Source organism: Amblyomma maculatum, chromosome 1, assembly GCF_055883805.1.
Source record: "Amblyomma maculatum isolate TAMU_Amacu chromosome 1, ASM5588380v1, whole genome shotgun sequence".
NCBI lineage: Eukaryota > Metazoa > Arthropoda > Arachnida > Ixodida > Ixodidae > Amblyomma > Amblyomma maculatum.
In genome coordinates, this window is record NC_139344.1 from 394,152,411 (window position 1) to 394,173,237 (window position 20,827).

The 20,827-nt window shown below is 42.5% G+C and overlaps 1 protein-coding gene across 2 annotated transcripts; it reads right to left on the bottom strand.

Annotated features, from left to right (window-relative positions):
* Positions 1 to 230: 230 nt before the first annotated feature.
* On the bottom strand, positions 231 to 20,788 carry LOC146208598 (synaptophysin-like protein 2). 2 transcript variants are annotated; one of them, XM_084595253.1, is made up of 7 exons: positions 20,652 to 20,788; positions 20,431 to 20,535; positions 19,530 to 19,596; positions 18,441 to 18,559; positions 17,379 to 17,589; positions 14,954 to 15,154; positions 231 to 9,054 (listed from the first exon to the last, which is right to left on the bottom strand). In XM_084595253.1, the coding sequence occupies exons 3-7, from the start codon at positions 19,587 to 19,589 to the stop codon at positions 8,863 to 8,865; spliced, it is 783 nt and encodes a 260-aa protein (XP_084451379.1). In that variant the 5' UTR covers positions 19,590 to 19,596; positions 20,431 to 20,535; positions 20,652 to 20,788; the 3' UTR covers positions 231 to 8,862. The 2 variants fall into 2 exon arrangements, with proteins under 2 accessions (XP_084451379.1, XP_084451380.1); XM_084595254.1 differs by lacking the exons at positions 20,431 to 20,535; positions 20,652 to 20,788 and adding an exon at positions 19,762 to 20,160.
* Between the last annotated feature and the right edge of the window lie 39 nt (positions 20,789 to 20,827).

Below are 20,827 nucleotides of genomic sequence, written 5' to 3' on the forward strand. Positions count from 1 at the left end.
CTATTGAGACCATGCCCAAAATGAAAAAAAAAAAATAAAATAAAAATTTACCGACAATTCGGTGAATGTTGGTAAACCTCGAAACACCGAAATTGTTTCACAGTGCTTGCTAAGTATGCCACAGAGCACATTGTTACTTAGAGAACTAGAACCCATTAACGCTTCCAACTTATAGTGCCCCTTAAATGCTGCTTAGAAGGCTAGTGCAAGAAATTCACAAAACACGCCACCACAGTCCACGTTTTGAAGCTTTATTTCCAGTAATATACTCTCTTGGACATTTACATTATGTACTATGTACATCTGTCAAGAGTGTCAACAGTAACAGGTTCCTCTGAGACAGCTTTGAACAATGGTCACGCATGGGAGGTTTCACAAGAAAGGACGAGCAGCATGCAGTACTTGCTCTTTTCTATGGCACTCGCACTCACGACAGACACGCGGCACACATTCTGTGTAGGCTATGTACGCATGCCGTGTAGTGGCACACCCAATAGATTGCCATTCACATATGACGCAAATGCCAACTAAAGCAATACACACACAAAAAAGACCACAATGACAAGAACAAACATTTGCAGGCACAGGGCCATCTACCCTACGCACTGCAAAAGTATGCGTAAAAACACAAGTTGTTCCCTTTTGTCCCCTGGAGGAGGGCAACCCTTCTCAATGCAAACAAGCCACTCTCCATTGTCATCTTCAGCAGGAACACAATTTACTACTGCACAACGCTACATGGAAACAAGTTCCTTTCAGATGTTGCCACACACCTCTGTGAAAGCAAGTTGCTTTCCATTGACATCTGGTGGAGAGCAATAACCTTCAACAAAAACGCAACCTACTCTTTACAACACCTCTCCATGGAAAGAGTTGCTCTCCTGAGTCTCCTCGAGGAGAGGGACATTCCCCTACCACGAAGGGAGCCCAAGATCAGTCGAACTTCACAGAACAGAAAAACACCTAACAAACTAGCAAGATGTTACGTTGTGCCACATACAAAAACCAGTGTTCAAACTTTTTATTTTTGCATTTTTTTTTTTGCTTGTGACACCACCTTGCTTGACATCCGTTAAATGTCATTGACCAAATAGTTGCATCCAGTAAGCCCATTCCATTTGACTCCAGCTGCTCAAACTGCGCTTGCAAGCAGGTATTGCCACCTCTTGCATGTTTACCAGTAAACATGGTTAAAGTTAGTAATGCTCGTCGAGCACATGTGCTTATCTTGAAGGGTCCAACAACAAAGTAGAGTAATGTACAGTATTTGTGTTATGCCCCCATCACATACACAAAAAGTAACTGGTTTCCCTTCACTGACCAGACAAGTCAAGTCATTCTGTGAACACTTTAGTTACTCTATTAAATGGTGTCACGAACAGCAATAGGTACTCTTCAATGCCAATGGTGTTGCAGTCACAATTTGCGACTGCTATTTAATGAACTCAAATTAGTTGTGTATGTGACAGACAAATGCCACTGTAGCATATCAACATCCAACAGTCTTGAAGCAATAAAGAGATTCAGCAAAACAAATATTTAAACAACCAAGCAACACCACAACTTGTCCCACTGAACCTCACCACAGATTTGTCAGAACGTAAAAGTGACAAAGATTAGGCAAGGCATAATGGAAGCACGGTAGGACTTTGATAACATCATGGTCAGTCGATTGGAACTAGTCGCCTTCAGGTGGAGAGGGCCAGCACAGCTTGTTGGGGCTTTGCTCCTGGCGGCCCGTAGCATGTTAGCGCACCACAATGGCAGAGACGACAGCAGACATGCAAGGTGTAGCCAAAGAGCTGGCAGTGCACTCTTAGTGACACGCAAGAGTGGCAGGTGTCGCGACTGGTGTGCCCTACACGAGTCATGCTTGTGAGCAGAGTAGTAGTACAAACTCAGAAAAGAATTCAAGGAACAACAGCACTCACAAACACACAAAAGCAGCGGAGAGAAACACACACGAGCTTCTTGCCCCAAAGCAAAATGGCAAGCATGCGTTGCAGCAGCGCGTCATGTGTTTCTGCACATAGAGCACACAAATGCTCCAAAATGCAAGCCTGCACACACAGGTTCTAGTTGTGTTGCACAATGTGCTGCAAGTATGGCAGTAAGCGGTGGCTTTTTGCTCAAAAGGGTCCCTTCCACTCCGACAATGCAGTGTAGCAGCAGGACCGTGCTTGGATCGCTTCTGCGGACCTTTCCAAGGCGGACTTGAACAAAAAAATATGTCCACGCAGTGTGCAGAGAGCACACGCTGTCCACCCGCCACATTGTTTTGTTTGACGTCCCTTTGAAAAGGTCGACGCAGGAACTTTATAAAGAAGTGACAAACAAAAATGCAGTGTGCAGATAGCATGTGTTCGCATATTGCCAGCACACTGTCCACAGTTTATGGGCAGCATCCACACACCTCACTGACTACACTCAGCGTGGCTGGCCATGTACCTGGGAAATGATTTTCTATGCTAAGACAGAAAAATAGCTGCAGATTCTAACATTGCATGGTGCATTAAGTAGTCGAGTGTGGTTATCTTAGTCCTCTGGAACACTTTACACTCCGCGAGCGGTGCCTTATATGTATACCTTATTTTTCTGCTTTCTTCAGTCATTCGTTGGTCACAAGCACACTCACAAGCATTCTTTTACACAACAACACTAAGTACCACAGCTTCTAAACAGCAATAGCCTTATGTGTTCTGCCTAACAGGGTGTTTTGCTTGTTTTAATAATATAGCAGATACATCATGCTTGGGACTGGGTTTTTTACTGCTGTTATGTCACAAAAAAAAAAAAAAGAAAAAAAGCAACGTCCTGAATTGTGACCATAACAAGCAGTGTTTTACATTACTTATAGGGCCTTGAATATAGCTAGTGCAGTGTCCATGTAGAGCATCTAGATGACAATGAGAGTTAAAAAAAAAAATAGTGCATGAGCATGACACTGACAGAAAAAGTTAACACTGCGTTAGTTTCCAGGAAATGTGCACAGTCTTTAACCAGGAAACTTGCCGAAATTCCACAATAATTTGTTAGTGTTGTCCTCACTAGACAGCACGTCTTTTACTGGTAAAATTAAGGTACGCCTCCAAGAAAGTGATATCTTTGTACCTTCAAAAACAACTTTGCAATTACTTTGTACGCGGCAGTCATGACAACATTTCTGCCAATAAACTATTTTTGCCCCTACAAAAAAAAAAAAAAAAAAAAAAAAAAAGTTGTGTTCAGTGAAAAAGAAATGAAGCCATCCTGTCAACAAAATGCCCGTTCCCTAGAGTTTGAAGTTGAAAAGGGGGTTTGAATACATCCATGCCCAGTGCAGAGACTGTGCAAAGCGTACCGCAGCTGGCATGCTTTGCATTTATTTACTCTGTCACAATAGTGCACTGCAATCTGCTGCTGGAACAAGATATACACAAAGGTGCAAGTCTAGCTCCTTAATTCTATAACACCAGCAAAGCCATGCTACAAGACTGCTGGGTTAACGTGCACATCAGCCCACACTAGCTGCTGCTTATTGCTGGCCCTTCTCTCTATTCACACAGGGAAGAACACCAAAGTACAAGCGTGCCTAGTTTGTACAATTTTCACACACATGGCACCACATTTTGGACTTCGAAACAAGTGCATCAAAGAACACAAGCACCTTCATTGCACTCTCAAAGACGAGCACTTCAAAAGCCATCCAAGCGAAAAAGGATGCACTCTTTACTTATGCATGCTAACAATGCATAAGGGTTCTCCTCAGGCAACAAAATTTGTCACTTGTTTTCGTTCTTAAAATGTGCAATCTCTTTAGTCATTGCTGTGCTATGTGTAAGTAAAGATATGGTGGAAATTATACAATAGTCAACACTTTCCCAATGGAATGTACAATGTGTAATAAAAAACGGTACACTAACAGGCCTCTGTGAAACCAGCCCTGTACTGATCTCTCGCAATGCAAAGTATGCTTTCAGCACACATTCAGTTAACCCTTGCACGTGACAAATTATTCATCTCTGCAAACAGTCACATCCTTGAAGCCTGTCAAATGACTAATAAACCCAGCATTCATTTTGTCCCATTTATTCACTGCTGACAATTAATAACCACACAAAGCAAAACAGCAAACTACAAATACCTGCCTCTCATAGTAAGTGAAGACAAGTAGTGCACAAGTACTAGAGGAGCATATGAAAATGTGGGGCTACTCTCTTGTAACACATCCAGAGCAAAAAACTAAGTGAAGAATGGAATGTTTTTCCTTTGCAAAAATCCACATCAGTAAGCTGCAACAGACTGCTAAAGATATACTAGTACCACCATACACTGTAGACCCATCACCAATGCAAAAGTATGCAAAGTCACACATCAGCAAAACGCTCACAACAGTTTTTTTTTTTTTTATCAAGTATCGTCTATCATCACAATTAAGGGTGACAGAAGGATTACATAGGACTACTTGGTGCTCTCTCACTGCAATATGTTGAATGTGCCGAACAGCAGACTAATAGGCAGCCTTAATAAAATCTGCCCTGCAGCGGTCTTATCTTAAGACATGCACCAAGCAACAAACACAGCTGATTTCAAACCAAATAGTCCTGGGTGCTCAAGCGCACAAAACAGTGCCTGGCATGAAATATGCACCATGATAAAAAAAGAAAGAACTGCAATGTTTTGTACTAAACATATTTGAACTAGTTCAAAAATGTGTCAGTAACTGCAACTGGCCGCTAAATATGTATTTAACATGTAAAAACAAAACGCTTGTCATAAGCCAAGCTGTGCCTTGACTACCAAGTGCAGCTTGACAACACTGAAACTACACTAGTAGAATTTCTTGCACGTTGCACACTTGAAAAAAAATAATAAAATGGAATGTTTTTGTACCAAAATACACTTTCATCAATGCAACGAAAATGTGCCGGTGAGTATCTGCAATTAAGTGCTGTGGGCGCTAAGGCGCTGCTGCACAAAGCAAGCACTCGAAAAATTTGAATGGCAGCAAAAAATGTCTGAGGTCGCCACCGTGAACACTCCTGTTGCACAGATTAAGTAAATATAAGTAAATGCAGTTAAGTAGACAAGCTTCTTGTCTAAATACACAACTGAGACGAAGGGTTATTAGATAGGCCATGAAGCTTTCTTAATTATGTGAAATGAAATGCATAAATAGATGATCACAACCCGTAAAAGAAGGTAGCTGGAAAGACCAGTATACGTTGCTAACGTAAAACATTCATGCGGTATTTGGTGCTTGTAATCAGAAGGGGCCTTTTAACCTTTAGAGTGGTAGTAGTTAGTAAAGAGTGGTAACGTTTAGAGTGGTAGTGACATGCAAAAGGCATCCCAGTAAATAAACTAAAGTGTTTAACATGGAAAAAGAAAGCAAGAAGATTGGATATACAAACTAAATATTGTATCCAAACATTGTTTCGCTTCACCATTAGCTTTTGTTTCAGTAGCTTGTAAAATGCATGTTTGCATGGTATTTACCTACTGATCTTTTTACTCGCAAATAAGCAGTACATGCTGAAGTGTGGTATAAAATGTAACCACAGGAAAAGGGGACAGTAAATAATAATTAAAAAAGAATACTAATGGGCAGCCTTAATAAAACCAGCTCTGCACTGGTCTTATCTTGACATGTGCGCACAGCATCAAAACAGTGCCTGGCATGAAATATGCATCATAAAAAAAAAAAAAAAAAAAAAAAAAAAAAGAACCACAAGGTTCTGTACTAAACAAATTTCAATTAGTTCAAGAATGTCTGTTGATGAGTAACTGCAAATGGCTGCTAAATGTGTCAACATAATGTGTAAAAACAAAATACAGCTTGTCACAATCCAAGCTACACCTTGGCTACCAAGTGCAGCTTGCCATCTCCGATACTACACTGGTAAAATTTCTTGCAAGCTTCACACTGAGCGGGTGCAAAAAAAAGAAAGAAAAAAAAAAAAGAGAGAGAGGAATGTTTTTGTACCAAAATACACACTTCATTCGTGCAACAAAAATGTGCTGGCCTCTCGTTTATAGCACTAAAAAAACTCTAATGGAATCAAAAATGTCTATACTACATGCAAAAGCATTCTAGTATGGAGCAATGTGGGAAAACGGCAATGTGCGCATCAATAGAGGTCACCACCGTGAACACTTGTTGCACAGATTAAGTAAACATAAGCAAATGCAGGTTAAGTAAACAAGCTTCTTGTCTAAATACACGACTGAGAACAAGGGTTATCAGATACGCCAAGAAGCTTTCTTAATTATGTGATGGAACTGAAATATATAAAGAGATGATCACTACCCGTAAAAAAAAGGTAGCTGAGAAGACCAGTAGACATTGCCTATGTAAAAAATTCATGCAGAATTCGGTGCTTGTAATCAGAAGGGGCCTTTTAACCTTTAGAGTGGTAGTGACATGCAAAAGGCATCCCACTAAATAAACTAAAGTGTTTAACATGAAAAAAAAAAGAAGATGGGATACACAAAGTAAATGTTGTATCCAAATAATATTTTGCGCCACCGTTAACTCTAGATTTGTAAAACGCACGTTTGCATGATAGTTTCCTGCTGATCTGCCTACTCACCCATAAGAAGTGTATGCTGAAGTGTACTATAAAATGTAACCACAAAAAAAAAGAGGGCAGTAAATAAATTATCATTAAAAAAAATGTGTAATATAGCTCACTGCATCCCAGTTATAGTTCCACAAAGTAAGCACAACAGCACTGAGGTTAGTGTAAAGTAAACAAATGGATTGCAGCATAGTTCTCGTCACTTATAGACTGCATTCAAAGCTCAAGAGAAATGCATAAACAGGGTGATCACAACCAATAAAAGATAATCTCTATATACTCTACTGCTCATGTTAGAACACAGAGAAACAAAAAGTTAAGTCAAAATGCATAAACAAGGTGATCACAACCAATAAAAGATAATCTCTATATACCTCTACAGCTCATGTTAGAACACTGAGAAAAAAAAAAAGTCAAGTTCCAACAGCTCTGTTCATAAAATCTACAGCAGAAAAATCACCGGTCAAAAGAAAGCTGTGCCGCCATTGAGATTTCCCGAGCTCCCCACTGAAAATGAAATCGGACCTGTAACGCACTCCTCGCCTTCAACCTATCCCTAACAACCAGTGACTCAATATCAGGAAACAACCGACCCTTTTTGCACAGGTGAATAATATACTCGTTCATGAGTGCAGCGGCATTTCAGGCAGTCCAGACGACCGCCTATGCACTAGAATCGAACAGTACACCCTGGTGCGAGCCAATGCATACATACATGCACACACATATATATATGATAAGGTACTTGCTAGGTCCACGCCACAAGCCAATCCATCTACAGTTCCAAATTTAGCTCTGCGCTCGCCCCGAACCATGCTAGCGACCTAAAATGGCTGAAGAGACAAAGCCCATGAAGCTCCCTTGTACGATCTTGCTCCGTATTGCTATGTTGCACACAAGGAAAAACGAAAAACGGAGACGCACAAAATGAACCGACGATGTCTACCGAAAGCACAGATGTGCATCCGCTCAGCTGGCTGAATCAGCAACGTCATAAGTAGGCAAGAAAGAGGGCAAGCCTTAAGTGCAACTGTGAAGCATCAACATCAAGATTTGAACAGAGATAGACTGAAGCAAATGAATTTCTGCCTGTTATAATGGAGCAACAAGGAACAAAATAAGATCTGCAGCGGCGGCCGCATTAAGATTCATCTGGGCATTCACTACACTACGCTTGCAGCATAAGTCATAGCCATGCTGAAGCTTGACAGATTCATCCCTCGTTATGTCGAACTGATAGGGCATGCAGACAACACATCAGCTGAATGAAAATAGAGATTAAAAGGAGCTAGTGTTGGGCATTGCCCATCAAACAAGAGGAGGTTGCAGTTCTACAAGAGTAGAGCTGCAAAAGTTGAACACATTCTGTAAGTGAACAGCAAGAGGACACAAACGTAACGCTTACAAGACAGGTGCACTACTGTCTAACGTGCCTCCTGCCTGTGCACGTCTGGCATTTTAGGTACGAACAGCACGTGCTACTTTTCCGCACCATTTGAATTATACGTGAAAATGCAGAGAAATTCATATGCAAAAAAGGGGCTGTAGCTTGTAAAAAAAATTAAAAATGGTGTTGTAAACACCTGCCATCTAATACATGGCCACTCAAGAAAAATTAAACTCTCGTTTCAGTTTGCTCAAATGTTATGGGAGAAAAAGAAGGTAAACTGCAGAGGTAACGCAACAGGGTATGATGACCAGCACACCAGAAACCTCGGAGCCAAATGAGCAGCAGAAGGGGGCATGCACGATTTCTCCAAACGCAGTGTTTGGCCACGGAACAGAGCTGTTTCTTCTACTCAGCATAGCTTAGTGACCCCCCCCGACCCCCTCCCTCTAATTTACTGAGAGCTGAGGTCTTCTCACTACACAATGCAAGTTTAGCAAATGGCGCATGGCATTTTACCACGATGAAAAGAGGTGAAGTTTTGGAACTGAGGTATCACCTTTAGAAAAGGTAACTGAATTGCATTGTAAAGCCACTTCATGTCGTACCTTTAAATAGAGCATGCCCTAAGGTGCCTTTTTTTTCCATCGCAATCAGCACCTCATTTTGGAGACAGCCAAGCAGGTGAAAATTGTGCTCTGGCACACAAAAAAAAAAAAAAGAAGAAGAAGAAAAAGCAAATAACGCTTCGCTTCTAATATGAAAATAAATTACAGCTGCTTGCCCAGCTAGCTCAGTGTTCTATGACAAAATCCATCTACCCCCATGCACTCTATATGCTCAACTCATTGTGCACAACCTGTGTTTAGCCTAGGGATTTTGCCAAGGTGTGCTGGTCAACAGGGTGAGTGGTGTTCAGTATTGCGTTCCAAAGGTGGGGCTCTGGATGGGCGGGGGTGACTGCGGCGGGTACTGGGCATTCGACTGCGGGAACGGTGGCACTGCCCCGCCCACTGGTGGTGGCTGGCGCTGTCCATGGAAGCTGGTTTCCTTGTAGACAAACCAGCAGCCCGCCAGCCAAAGGAGAACGTTGAAGAAGCCCAAGATCTGAAAAAGAAAAAACAAAATCTTGGTATTCACGCGTTGGCAAAGAATCAATGCCGCTAATCGTCACTGCTGTGGCAGTGAATTTAGTCTTGGCAAGGACTTCATAAATATTACCATTAAAACAGTAAAGATCTGTCTAGCCTTCTCAGAGCTCCCTGTAGTATGAACATGAAGTGCAAATATTGTGCGCCTTCTTCACCAACTTAGCCCCAGCTAAGTCAATAAGAACGCAGAAGTATGAAGGTCTTGTCTAAAATAAAAATAAGCATAAAAATAAAAAGCTGAGCGGTTATTCAGTGACGAAGCATGAAAACTGCGCTTAAAAGCTCTCATTATTTTGCTCTAGAATCCAAGCCGCCACTGATGTCCCAGCAGTCAGCCAGCCAAAAGTTGTGCAGCCTTGGGCACTTGCGGGCAGTGCTAGCGCTGTAAAACAGCATGACGAGGTGAACACCGAGTCCGACTGTAAGGGGCCTCCAGTCTGGCGTACTGGTTTTCGGCAACACCACTGTCGCACAGAGAAGCTGAAGTTCGGTGCACCGGCTGTCATGCAGTGACGCTAGCCTTGTTGGGACTTTTCCATAGCCCTACTTCGTTGCTGTAGGCGGCACAGAAATCAACTGTACCATAATAATACACAAGTTAACATTGTGTTTGTAGTGTGCCAGTAACGAAATTAGACCTCTTATGACCAGCGGTAACTTTCCCAAAGCACTGTGAACAGTAGCTTTCATGTGAACCCCAACGGCACTTGCGTCACAAGCCAAGAGACGAGAGGTGTGGGCAGTGCAAGCTCCGATACTCTGAGCTGTACCTAATAAATATTTAGATTAACGCAGTCGCACCCACGAAGCAGCATGGGGAGGCGCCCTCTTTTCAACGCATAATCAAGGCAACAATCGGCGCGCGAGTGCGTGCACGTACGCTTCTCGAGTCGCCACACTCATGGCGAGCAGTGCACTGACAGCATGCTGTTGGGCTGCACGTCCTTACAGGAAGCATGTCGCTACCGAGGGTACAATAGGTTCAGGCTTCATGTACTATAGATTCATATTCAAGATTGAATATACTCGCTGTAACTAAGTACTAAGGGCCACACCCATGTATGGGCCGCACCCCATATTCCCCGAAGCAAATATTTTTTTTTGAAATTCGTGTAAGGGTCTCGCCCAAACTTTCCATGACCCACGCGGGAATAGCCTTCAAAATACACGCGCACAGGAGCTTCGAGATGCTGCCCATGGATGGCGCCCGAAGTTGCAGGTTTTAGGAAGTCCGCAAGAGTTCCGAGTGTAGGGTGTCACAGTGAAGCAAAAAATGGCAGGCTGGAGAACTCCAACCAACCGACCAGAAGAAAGCTAAGAAAAATAAATTTAACTCCATTATTCTCCATTATTCATTTCATAAACATGCAAGGCGGTAGAAGGAGGGCGAAGTGGTTAGAAATAGAACAGCATTTAAGAGATGGTGAACTCTGTGCAATATATGCTATGTGCGAGACACACCTCAGGGACCTGGAAGAACCACCGGGTATAGAAGGCTATGTCCGGGAAGTGTGCAACGAAACAACAACGGAAAAGAAGAGTGGTGGGGTTGGTATGCTGATACACCTAAGGACCAATTGGCAAAGGGTAAAACCAGCTTGCAAAGAACATGTCTGGGTTTCAGGAACGATAGCAGGTAAAAAGGTATGGCTAGGGGTAGCCTATTTATGAACAGGGGAAAAATGCAAACAGGAAAACAGGGATCTAGTTAAATGTCTCCGTGAAGATATCAGTTTGGAGACGGGGCTGAGATAATTTTATTGAGTGATATGAATGGACACATTGAGAATCTGGATGGATACACCGGTGGCAACGAGAAGTTAATGCTAGCAATCCGTGAGCAGTTTAACCTAGTCATTGTGAATAGAGAATGGAAATGTGAAGGCCAGATCACGTGGGAATTCCAGAATAGGAAAACGACCATTGATTACTACTTGATGTCATCAGGCATCTACATTGAGTTCGCGAGGATGGAAATAGATGAGGAAGGCACGTACAGTGTGGGAAGTGATCATAAATGTATTAGCCTGCAGATGGGACACCTGGTCGAAAGTAAAAACCAGGAAGTGCGAAAAACAAACGCAAATTTAACCAACAAACAAATAGAGCTAATAGCATCGAGCATTGAGTAAACGATAGAGAAACACCTCATAGAGGAATGGGATTATAATAAGTTAGCACAAATCATCCGTACAAAAATCCAACAAGTAAAAGAGTCAAATTGATGGAAAGGTAGGAGACTCCTCGAAGCTGGTGGAATAATGAAATTAAACAGAAAATCGAACGAAGACGGAGTGTGTCCAGAGAACATAGAGAAGCTAAGAAAGCACAGCTATCTCAAGAGGAAATACAAAAAATGGGAATCCTATTGGCAAAAGAAATGGAAGTGCAGACACTGGTACACAGTAAAATAATACAGCCGCTCGCGACTTTGCTTGGCTGGGTTTTGTCTGCGTGGAACTCCGTGTCTACGGACATTGTATCCTATAGTTTCAAGGTGACCGGGATTTCAAACAGTTTAGACAGGACTGAAGACAACGACTTGTAGGGTGAACATGCACCAGAGCACAGCACCAGCTCGGAAGAATTTGCGAGTGACGATTGAATGGTAAATAAATGCCGCACATTCACTGATTGGTCTGTATTTACTTTTTAAACAAAATTTTTTTTCGTATGTCGCATGTATGGGCCGCACCCATAAAATTGGCTCCCAAATCTGGAAAAAAAAAAGTGCACGTTTATACGGTATTCTAGTTTTCATAACTTCCCATTCAAAGAACATGTATTTGCAACTTCAACATCAGTAAGCATTGGGCTTTTTGCCCAACGTTGGCCAAATTCAATTTCCGAAAGCCGGTTTTAGCCAAACGGTTAGCATCTCTGACATCCACAGAACCCGGCATCACTAGCAGGATACCAACAGTCACATTCAATTACAGTAGAACCTCATTGATACATTCCCGGTTCATACGATTTCCTGTTTAATAAGTTCAAAATCGCGGGCAGTAGAATAGCTCCCACAGACTACACTATTTTTCTTCCGGTTAATACGTTCCCGGAAAACACGATTTCCTGGTTACTATGTTACAAATTTTGACAAACTATGGTCGTATAATATGTGTGCGATCAACCGGACATAACCTAACAAGCGCTCGGGACGTGAAAAACTGATCATAGTCAAGGGTTCGACAGAAACCTGTCTGGCAAAGGGCGAACATAGTGGCAGAAGAAAATGTACACGCGCCAAGTACTGGAAAAAAAAAAAAAAAAAAAAGTTTCAACAAAGGACCCAAAACGTCGTGTTGTAAACTTTTTTCTTTTTTTCAGTACTTGGCGAGTGTACGTTTTCTTGTGCCACTACAAAAAACTGATCAGCGGCGCTCCCCCGCTACAGTTGCTTTCCTGCAGTGCACAGGTGCAACGGGGCAAAGCATCAAAGGAAGCCACTGAGCTAACAAACGCGAGGCGTCCATTTTCATGGAAACATGACTCCAAGAGGAGGAACGCGGTGGCTTCTTTTGCGGTGCCTTGGGGGCATAGGGATGAACCATTTGATAACTACAACCAGTGAAAGCTCGTTAATTCGAAATGGCGTCATGGCCGGTGCGGAGGCCGTGACGGCGGCTATCTGCTCTTCTCTTCCGCGCAACCTCCTAAGCTTGCAGCTAAATACTCATTAATTCGACCCCCATTATTTTGGAAATATGGTTAAGTATTTCTGTCGGCGCAGTCCCAGCCAACGCCCATGAAAAGCTATGACGTTGGACGGGCGCTGCGGGCTTCCAAGTGAAAAACAATAACCCGAGAATTTTTTTCCTTTTTTTTTTTTTGCGGCGATCGTCCATCCTTCCACCCATAAGTCATCAATGAAAGCATGCGGTCAGTCGCAATCATGACGCTGGCTCTTTTAGCATCGTTCACTTCGCTTCAAAAGGCATTTGCAATATTCCGAATTCCAGTGCAAACGAGCCCCCCCTTTTTCCCGCTATAGCTAACGTGAAAAGGTAAACGCACCTTGACGTTATTGCTGCGCAGCATCTTGGCACAGTGCGAAGAAGTTCACGGTGAATGCGACGGTGACGAAGCGGACCGTATGGACGCGCTAACGAAAGCTTTTTCTTTTATCCTTTTTTTTTTTTTTTTTCAAATTCTCATTGGCAAAAGGTAAGGGAGGGAGGGGGTCATCATGCGAGGGGAATAAGTGAAAGCGCAGCGACTAAGCCATCGTGATGGCTTCTCCACGTGTCACTGGTGTAAGGGGGCGAAGCATCCAGAAAAAAAAAAATACCAAGGAGGCAATCTCGGCTCGTCATTCCTTCTACGAATCAGATCTGTTGCTAAATCTCTTCAATGCTTAGGAAAACACAAGTACGAACTGAATTCTGCGAGAGCTAAAAAGGAGCTGTGCATACTTTATGTCTATAAATGCTAATTTACACCATTATGCAATGAAAATCTCAATTCTAAATGTCTGTGTACCTCATTCAGCAGTTAACTTTTTAATATATTAGGCAATTCAGATCATACGTTTTCCCGGATGATGCATTTTTCCTAGCATTTTTTTTCGAAAACTTATCAATGAGGATTTACTGTAATAATACCAGTGCAGAAGCCAAGCATATGGCGAGACTGCGGTAGTCTCGGATTAGCAAAGTTATTTATTATGAAGAATTTGCCCATGCAGTTATTTGGTTCAGTGTGTTTCTGCACTGCATGTGAGAATAATAATGCAATACTATGCACAAACTTGAAAAAGCATCACACTCAGGCTGCCATGATGGTTAAGAAGCAGTCCCAATCCCTGCTGTCAACATGAAGATCATGCGATGCTTCTCCCAAACCGAATAACATAAGAGATTTTAAAAATAGGAACTTCCACATTTTTTTTTTTTTATCTGGCAGCTCTGTTACATTTACCTTTCATCACTTTTTTTTAAGGGAAATAGCGCTTCCTTCTGCAAGCACACTTTAAATTAAGACCATTTGTTCATTAATTACTAGTAATACAACTGCCTGCACAACACAGACAAAAATGCTGAAGTTGATTCAAAACGACTTCAGGATACAGAGGAATAGTACTGCAGTACATCACTAAACGAAAACACAGGTTATCTGCAGAAAATAATGTTTACAAAAAGAAAAGAAAAATTAGAATTGCTACTAGTGCCAACAACTCTTCTTCGTTCCTTCTTTCACTCCTTTCCGAACCCCTTTCCTCCAGAAAGTGTGGTAGGGTTTTAAGCCCGCAGTTAAACTAAGAAAATGTGCAAAAGCTTGTGTCTAGGCTTGTCAGCTGATGGTTTGAAGTGTGTTTAGGAGTTGACGAAGACGACGGCAATGCATAGCGCAAGAGACTGGCACTAAAACACATGGCTGTGGCGATAGTTACGAGGTTCCATATTCACTTCCTACAAGAATTTTCTGGGATTGAATTGACTCTGCTTCGAGGGTTTGTTTTTTTACACTCTGACACCGTCCCTGCTAAGGAAGTTCATGAAGTCTCAGTATGAGTAATACCAGTGAGCGCAGGAATAGCGTGTAAAAAAATTGATAACAGCAAAAAAAAAAAGAGTGAAAATGAAGAACCATTTTTGCTGCAAATAAAGGTTCTTCCTGTTACCTACAAAGTAGTTTTGGAGGCAAGCATGCCACCAGGCGAAATGCCAAGATTTGAACGTTACGAAGTAAGCAGCAGATTTTACCAATTATCAAGGCTGAACCGTAAAATGGCTATAAGCTCAACACATACCCACAACAAAGCCATGGCCATCAAGAACAGCATTTCCAAAGCCTAGAGACCACTGGCGTTTCTTTCAGGCTGGTACACAGCCTGCCAGGTTCCACTCTTTGCTTACCAGAGAAACATTGAGGGTGGCGTAGCTCCCACTGGACTCAAACGAGCAGAAGGCCTTGTCGTCGCCCCTGCAGATGTCTATGGCAGGCCACTTGCGGATGTTGTCGGGACTCATGTAATACTTCACATCGCGCACTCCCTGAGCCCAGGCACAGGAGCCCGCAAACCAGAAAAGCGACAGCAATGCCGTCAGGCCCAAGTCCTGCAAAGCGAAAGCACCGGCTACATTTCCATTTTTTGTTACCACGAAAGTCAGGCTCATACCAGAACCCCTTTACTAAACCTCTGACCTTGCTAGAGCTTGAAATGAAATGGTGAAAGCCAAGCTAACAGTTGAATTGTGTCTCATAAAAGAAAGAAACACAAAGTCCTATTTACCCAGGACTGCCTGGTATGTGCAAAGAAACTGATGTGGTGGAAACAGCCTGTCTGCAAAACAAAATAAGGTGACCTTGAGCAGTATTTGCAATAGGGCCTGGGTGAAGGTAGTTTAGATGCATTCGTAGGCCCGCAGTGATTGTAAAATTGAACACCTTGTGCAGGTGAGAACTGCAACTGCAGGTTCTGCTGCACTCGGCCGCTTACTTTCCCTGCTTGCCTCCAGGAATTCAGAAAACAAGAAAATGTATGAGAGATGGAAGATGGCAATTTACAAATTTAGGGCAAGAGACTTCCAGTTAAACACATGGAGTGAGGGGTTGCGGCGATAATTTAGTTAATGCTCCCTATAATGTAAAAGCCTGGCAGATTCTTGAAGAAAGCTGTGAATAGTGCGCAATTGAAATCAGCAAATTGAGATGAATTCTGTACTGCTAAAAAAGCCAGAACTGCACGCAAGCACTCAGTGTTGTATGCAATAATTACATCAGAAGATTCAAAACTTTTCCATCACGCACCGATGTAACAGTATGGACACAGAAATTTAACTACTTTTCCATTAGGATCTTTAGTACAGTTAACAGTTTTCCAACAGGTCCTGTTCACCTCTCGCTTCCAGCACTTTACTTTCCTTTGATAAATATATTAAAACGAGCCACTTCTGGAACAATATGAGCAAACTAACATACAAGGTGGAACCAAAAAGTTTCAAGCCAAGGTTTGCAACATGCCAACAGATAGCAGCACAAGGCTGCACGCAGTCACAAGCCCCGCCCTTCATAAAGTCAGTTTTTCAAAAGATGTCGTCCTGTGTAGACGGCTGCTGTGCAACTGTTGCTATTCTGACCATGTGCATTACAACAGTTGCAATTATGCACCTACGTCATACCAGTAGGAAACTCTGCTTCAAGAAGAGACTAGTTCTAGTAGCTACTTTTCGGATTTTTGCGAACGCTAACACCACTTAGGAGCAACCTATAAAACCTACTGCCTACTATCACTCTTGCCATCTGAAAAGCACTTATTTTGTTAAGTCTTTCAAATCTTAATTTCTCTTGGACATATATAAAGTTTTGATACTGTATCTGTTTGGCAGACTTTCACGCCACACGAACAGCCGTGGGTTGTAAACGTTCAGCATAGCTCTAAACAGCCAGCAAAGCTGTCAGGAGGACCTTAATTTAGGATTACATGACATTTGCAAGTAATACAGGGGTCTAACTAGCGCTAAGTATACCTGTTTTACTCCGAGTAGTTAACTGGCACTAATAGTCGCACCGGCACAGGGCGTACAATCCATACTTTCAGGCACTATCAAAAGATTCTCAGCAGGTGTGCTAATTTTCGAAAATATATGTGTCATCGTATAAAAAATGGATGCATAATCAGGGATACACTGTAGTTGGAAAATTTAACGGGAGAATGCTGGCTTCGTGTAAGGGCCGCACCCCGTCAAAACCACAGGGAAAAAAAAGTTCAGCGTCACCACAATCCATGTGAACACCTGAATTTTCACTAACTTGGACTGCTATTTTTTTATATATGTGCCGTGTATGAAGTTTCGCAGCTGGTAATATTCAAGAGCTCTGAGAAAGAAAGAGCAAAACTAAGATTCTCATGCATGGGTTCATCGCCCAAAGTATCATCTCATTTTCATACACACCTTCCTTGCCAGATTTAGCTGCTGAAGAAAGATTAAGACTTAGCTCAATGGTCATACACCATTACAAAGATCAAGCACAAATCCCAGATGCTGCTTAATGCACTTCAACAGAAGACTTTGAGGGCACATTCCAGGAACAAAAAAAAAAAAAAGGGAACATTTTACTGCTGTGCAATGGAGTTATTCTGAAGGTGATAGTGAGTAAATTTAGAGAGATAAATATACCACATGTTTGTAAACAGAGTTAGTTCTGAAACTTTTCATTATCCCTTCGTACATCTCCAAGCTTAAATGAAAACAACTGACATTTTCATAGTCTGCACAGGGTAAATTTTTTTTGCACCTTCTAAGCAAGGTAATTTTTCTGAACATCAAAGCTACTCACCACAATGGGGACAGTCTGGTTCTCTGCATACATCTTGCTAGAGAAGAGGTAAATACCAAGAATGCCCACACAGTAGAGAAATGACAGCACGCCTGTGGCCACAAAGAACTCTGCGTTGCTGGCAAAGTTGAAGGGCAGTTCAATGGTCTCCAAGCGGTCATCAGGTGTGATGGGGCAAGTTCGGGGCACTTGGAAAGGGAAGTAGGACATCCTGCAAGCAAAAAGAACAGAGTAATTGCTTTTGCAAAGCCCCCAAATTATAAACATGGTTGCCACGAAACTGTGTAACTTCGCACCAAATAAATTATTTTATTGTTCTAACTGTTGCGATGTTGTGACCCGTCTTTGGAATATAAGAGGCTCAATTTGCTATGCACCAAACAATAGACTTTTAAGGTGTCTGTACATTTTGTTAAATAAATTAAGTAAATATTATCAAAGTGGAAATAAGTGTCAAACATTCCCTTCCTTTAGGAACAGTATGATGCGTGACAAAACTACAACTGCACTTTCTCGCACGAGTGATCCAGAATAGAAAAGAATGCATTCTGTGCAAAATACAGCGGAATAGCGTTGAGAACTCACGCGGCTTGTTGAAAAGACTCCTTTGAAGGTATTTGCCCCCCCCCAACTGTGTTCTTGACTAGTAACTGACAATAGAACCTGATACATAACTGTGGTATAGCAATTCTTTTTTTTTTCTTTACAATAGTCTAATTTTCCTCAACAATGGGTGTGACAAACATTATGTTTACCACAGGTCAAAGCATTGGGAATTACCACAGGCAAGCAGTCGCACAATTATTGGCTGGAAGCACATAAGTGCTCTACAGTAGAACTGACTAAGGAAACAAAAGCACATTTCCTCACAAATGTTAAAAATACAGCTAGCTAGCGCAGAACAAGCAAGGTAAAAACAAAAATAGATTAAACATAGCACAACTGCTAAAAGCTAAAATTTCATTTTCTAATATCAGCAGTCTGATTGATGGGAAGGAGCCTTAACTACATTACCACTACTATGCATATTCAAATGCTGTTTTTTCATTACTTCACACTCACCTGAATGGATAACCAAACTGGACATTGACTTTGAAAGGGGGTGACCCATCACATGTCACCGAAAAAACTGATGTGGTCCCAAATCCAGATGTGGTTGCAAACGCAAATATGGAAAACACCTGCATATGAAGTGAACAGCCAATCTTTATTTCTACTCACATTCTTAATGATAATTCATTAAATGAGAATGTTCCTCTTTGAAGAAATGAGCAAACAAACAATGTTATGCAAGCAGCAATTGGGGATTGCCACACTTAGGAAGTGCCACAAATCAACTAGTTTTACTCGGTGTAAGGCTTGCAGGCCAGTTTACCTTGCTAAAAAGCCCAAAGATAAATATTCTTATGGTTTATGGTCAGAGTACTCATGACATTAGCACTCAAACTTCTATGCTACATCACGAAGCAGAAAACTTGCCTACACTCCGTGACAATGACTGTTATTCAGTATTTAAAGCACTAAAGAAGTATTTGAAACTGGTTCATGTAGCCAGTAAGCAGCAGCATTAAGGAAATGCTAGCAGGGCTCACATTCAGCTTTAGTGCCTTATGCCATTATTTGTTAGCTTTAGATATTATTACTCGAGAAAATAATGCATTAATTAAGTGGTTGGATATTAATGAGTTAATAATTAGTTAATTGCAAAATAAAAATCCCCTGTGGTGCAACTGGCAGCTGTATTCAAGTGGTTTCTACTACCTTAAATGTTCCATTATTTAACCCTTGGCTAAAGTTAGCTTGGGCACCCTTTGCTAACTTCGATCTTATTGCTTACATAACACTTTAGAACACAGCCATCTTAACTAAGCCATGTATCTAATCCAAAGCATTGTCTGTGCACTGCAGCATAATTAGCAACATGTCCAAATTTCACCTCTGTTTTTGTATTACTTAGTGCTAAGATATACCCTCAGTGCAAATGATTTGTAGATAGTTTGCATATTTACTTCTTATTTTCCATGCACAAGCTATGTTGACCCAAATATCATCGATCTTACATTATCACAACACTACATCACCTAGGCAAACATTAGCGTAGACGGAAATACTGTACTCATGCAAATAGGCAAAGGTGTTCCTTGTACTTACGAATTGCAGGACTCTCATGAACCCTCTGGGTTCTTTCAGAACTCTGAAATTAAGGTCCATCGCTGGTCTATAACAAAAAAGGGGAGAAAAAAAACTTAATATCGACTTCTATATTTACTTTCTTTGAACACAATGGGCGGAAACCACACCGCATTGCAATTACGTGCACGAAACCAACGGGCATTCGGGCTCGTCAGGCTATAAAATTACAAACAGGAAAAAACAACGATACCTCACTGCGGCTCACGTATTCTGCACAGCTACCTGTCCCTCCCGCACTTAGTGACACAAGATCATGCCGATATACAAGCCCGTTCACCACACAGTACGACGAATCGATAGCTTCCGTGGCAGAATAAAAACATCGCCCACGCGATTGCTTCGCGAGCGGTCATGTCCTCGAGGCCAAACCTGCAGCTGCGTGCAGCTACCTTGACGAAAACAGCCGCTGCCGTGATTTCACCGCCACAGACGGAGATTCCTGAATGCGGCACGCAGCCTCTGCAACCACACAAACCGCAACGTTTGAGAGCGAGCGTGCTTTCGCCCGCTTGCCTGAACAGAAAGCGCCGCTCCCTCAAGTTACGTCACAGCGAGAAAAATCCGCGCTAAAGCTGCGAAAACTTTGCCGCCTACGAAAACGGCTGCTCGTGACTTGCACGTGACACAGCTGCATTCCACATTGTCGAAATTGACACCCGACAACTCAACCGCGCTGCTACATCGCGTTTGGAAGACCACGGGCGGAGATACATATCGATCTTCGGTGTCTAAATGCGGACCGACACATTCCGCAAAAGACCGTTCACAGGGTGCTAAAGTCGACCCGACCGGCACCTCCACAGCAGTCAAAGCCTGCGCGACTAATTAGCCGCGGTTGAAGCAGCGGGGACGGGATTACCTGAAAACGATCAACCTGGGAACTCCGATGCCCGCTGGCTGCCCGCCGCCCCGAGTCTCCTCGCACCAGCCGCTACCTCACTTCTCCTCTCGCTCCTCCACTGCCCTGCGCGCAAATGGGCGGGAAAAAATAAAACAAATTGCCATATTCAATTGTTCTTCCAGCCCGAAACCACCGAAGCCGCGCATCCGCAGTGATTGTGCTACGCTCGGTTACGTTACCTGTCAAAACGGCAGGCGCGCCCGACGACCAGTCCGGCTCTGCGTGTTTTGATGCGTATTTTTGTAGCGCTTATGCGGAATCCATAAGCTCCGCTGATATCGCGCCGTCCCACACAGATCGACGCCTCCCTCTCACTTTGAATAAGATTTTAGTAACAGTTGCGACAGTGCTACTG

Excerpts from the sequence above, each read along its gene's own strand:
- LOC146208598 (XM_084595253.1), bottom strand. The coding sequence starts at position 19,589 with ATGGACCTTAATTTCAGAGTTCTGAAAGAACCCAGAGGGTTCATGAGA. Across the intron at positions 18,560-19,529 it reads TCATGAGAGTCCTGCAATTC|GTGTTTTCCATATTTGCGTT; the intron begins GTAAGTACAAGG and ends CTTCATATGCAG. Across the intron at positions 9,055-14,953 it reads CCACCCTCAATGTTTCTCTG|ATCTTGGGCTTCTTCAACGT; the intron begins GTAAGCAAAGAG and ends TTTCTTTTTCAG.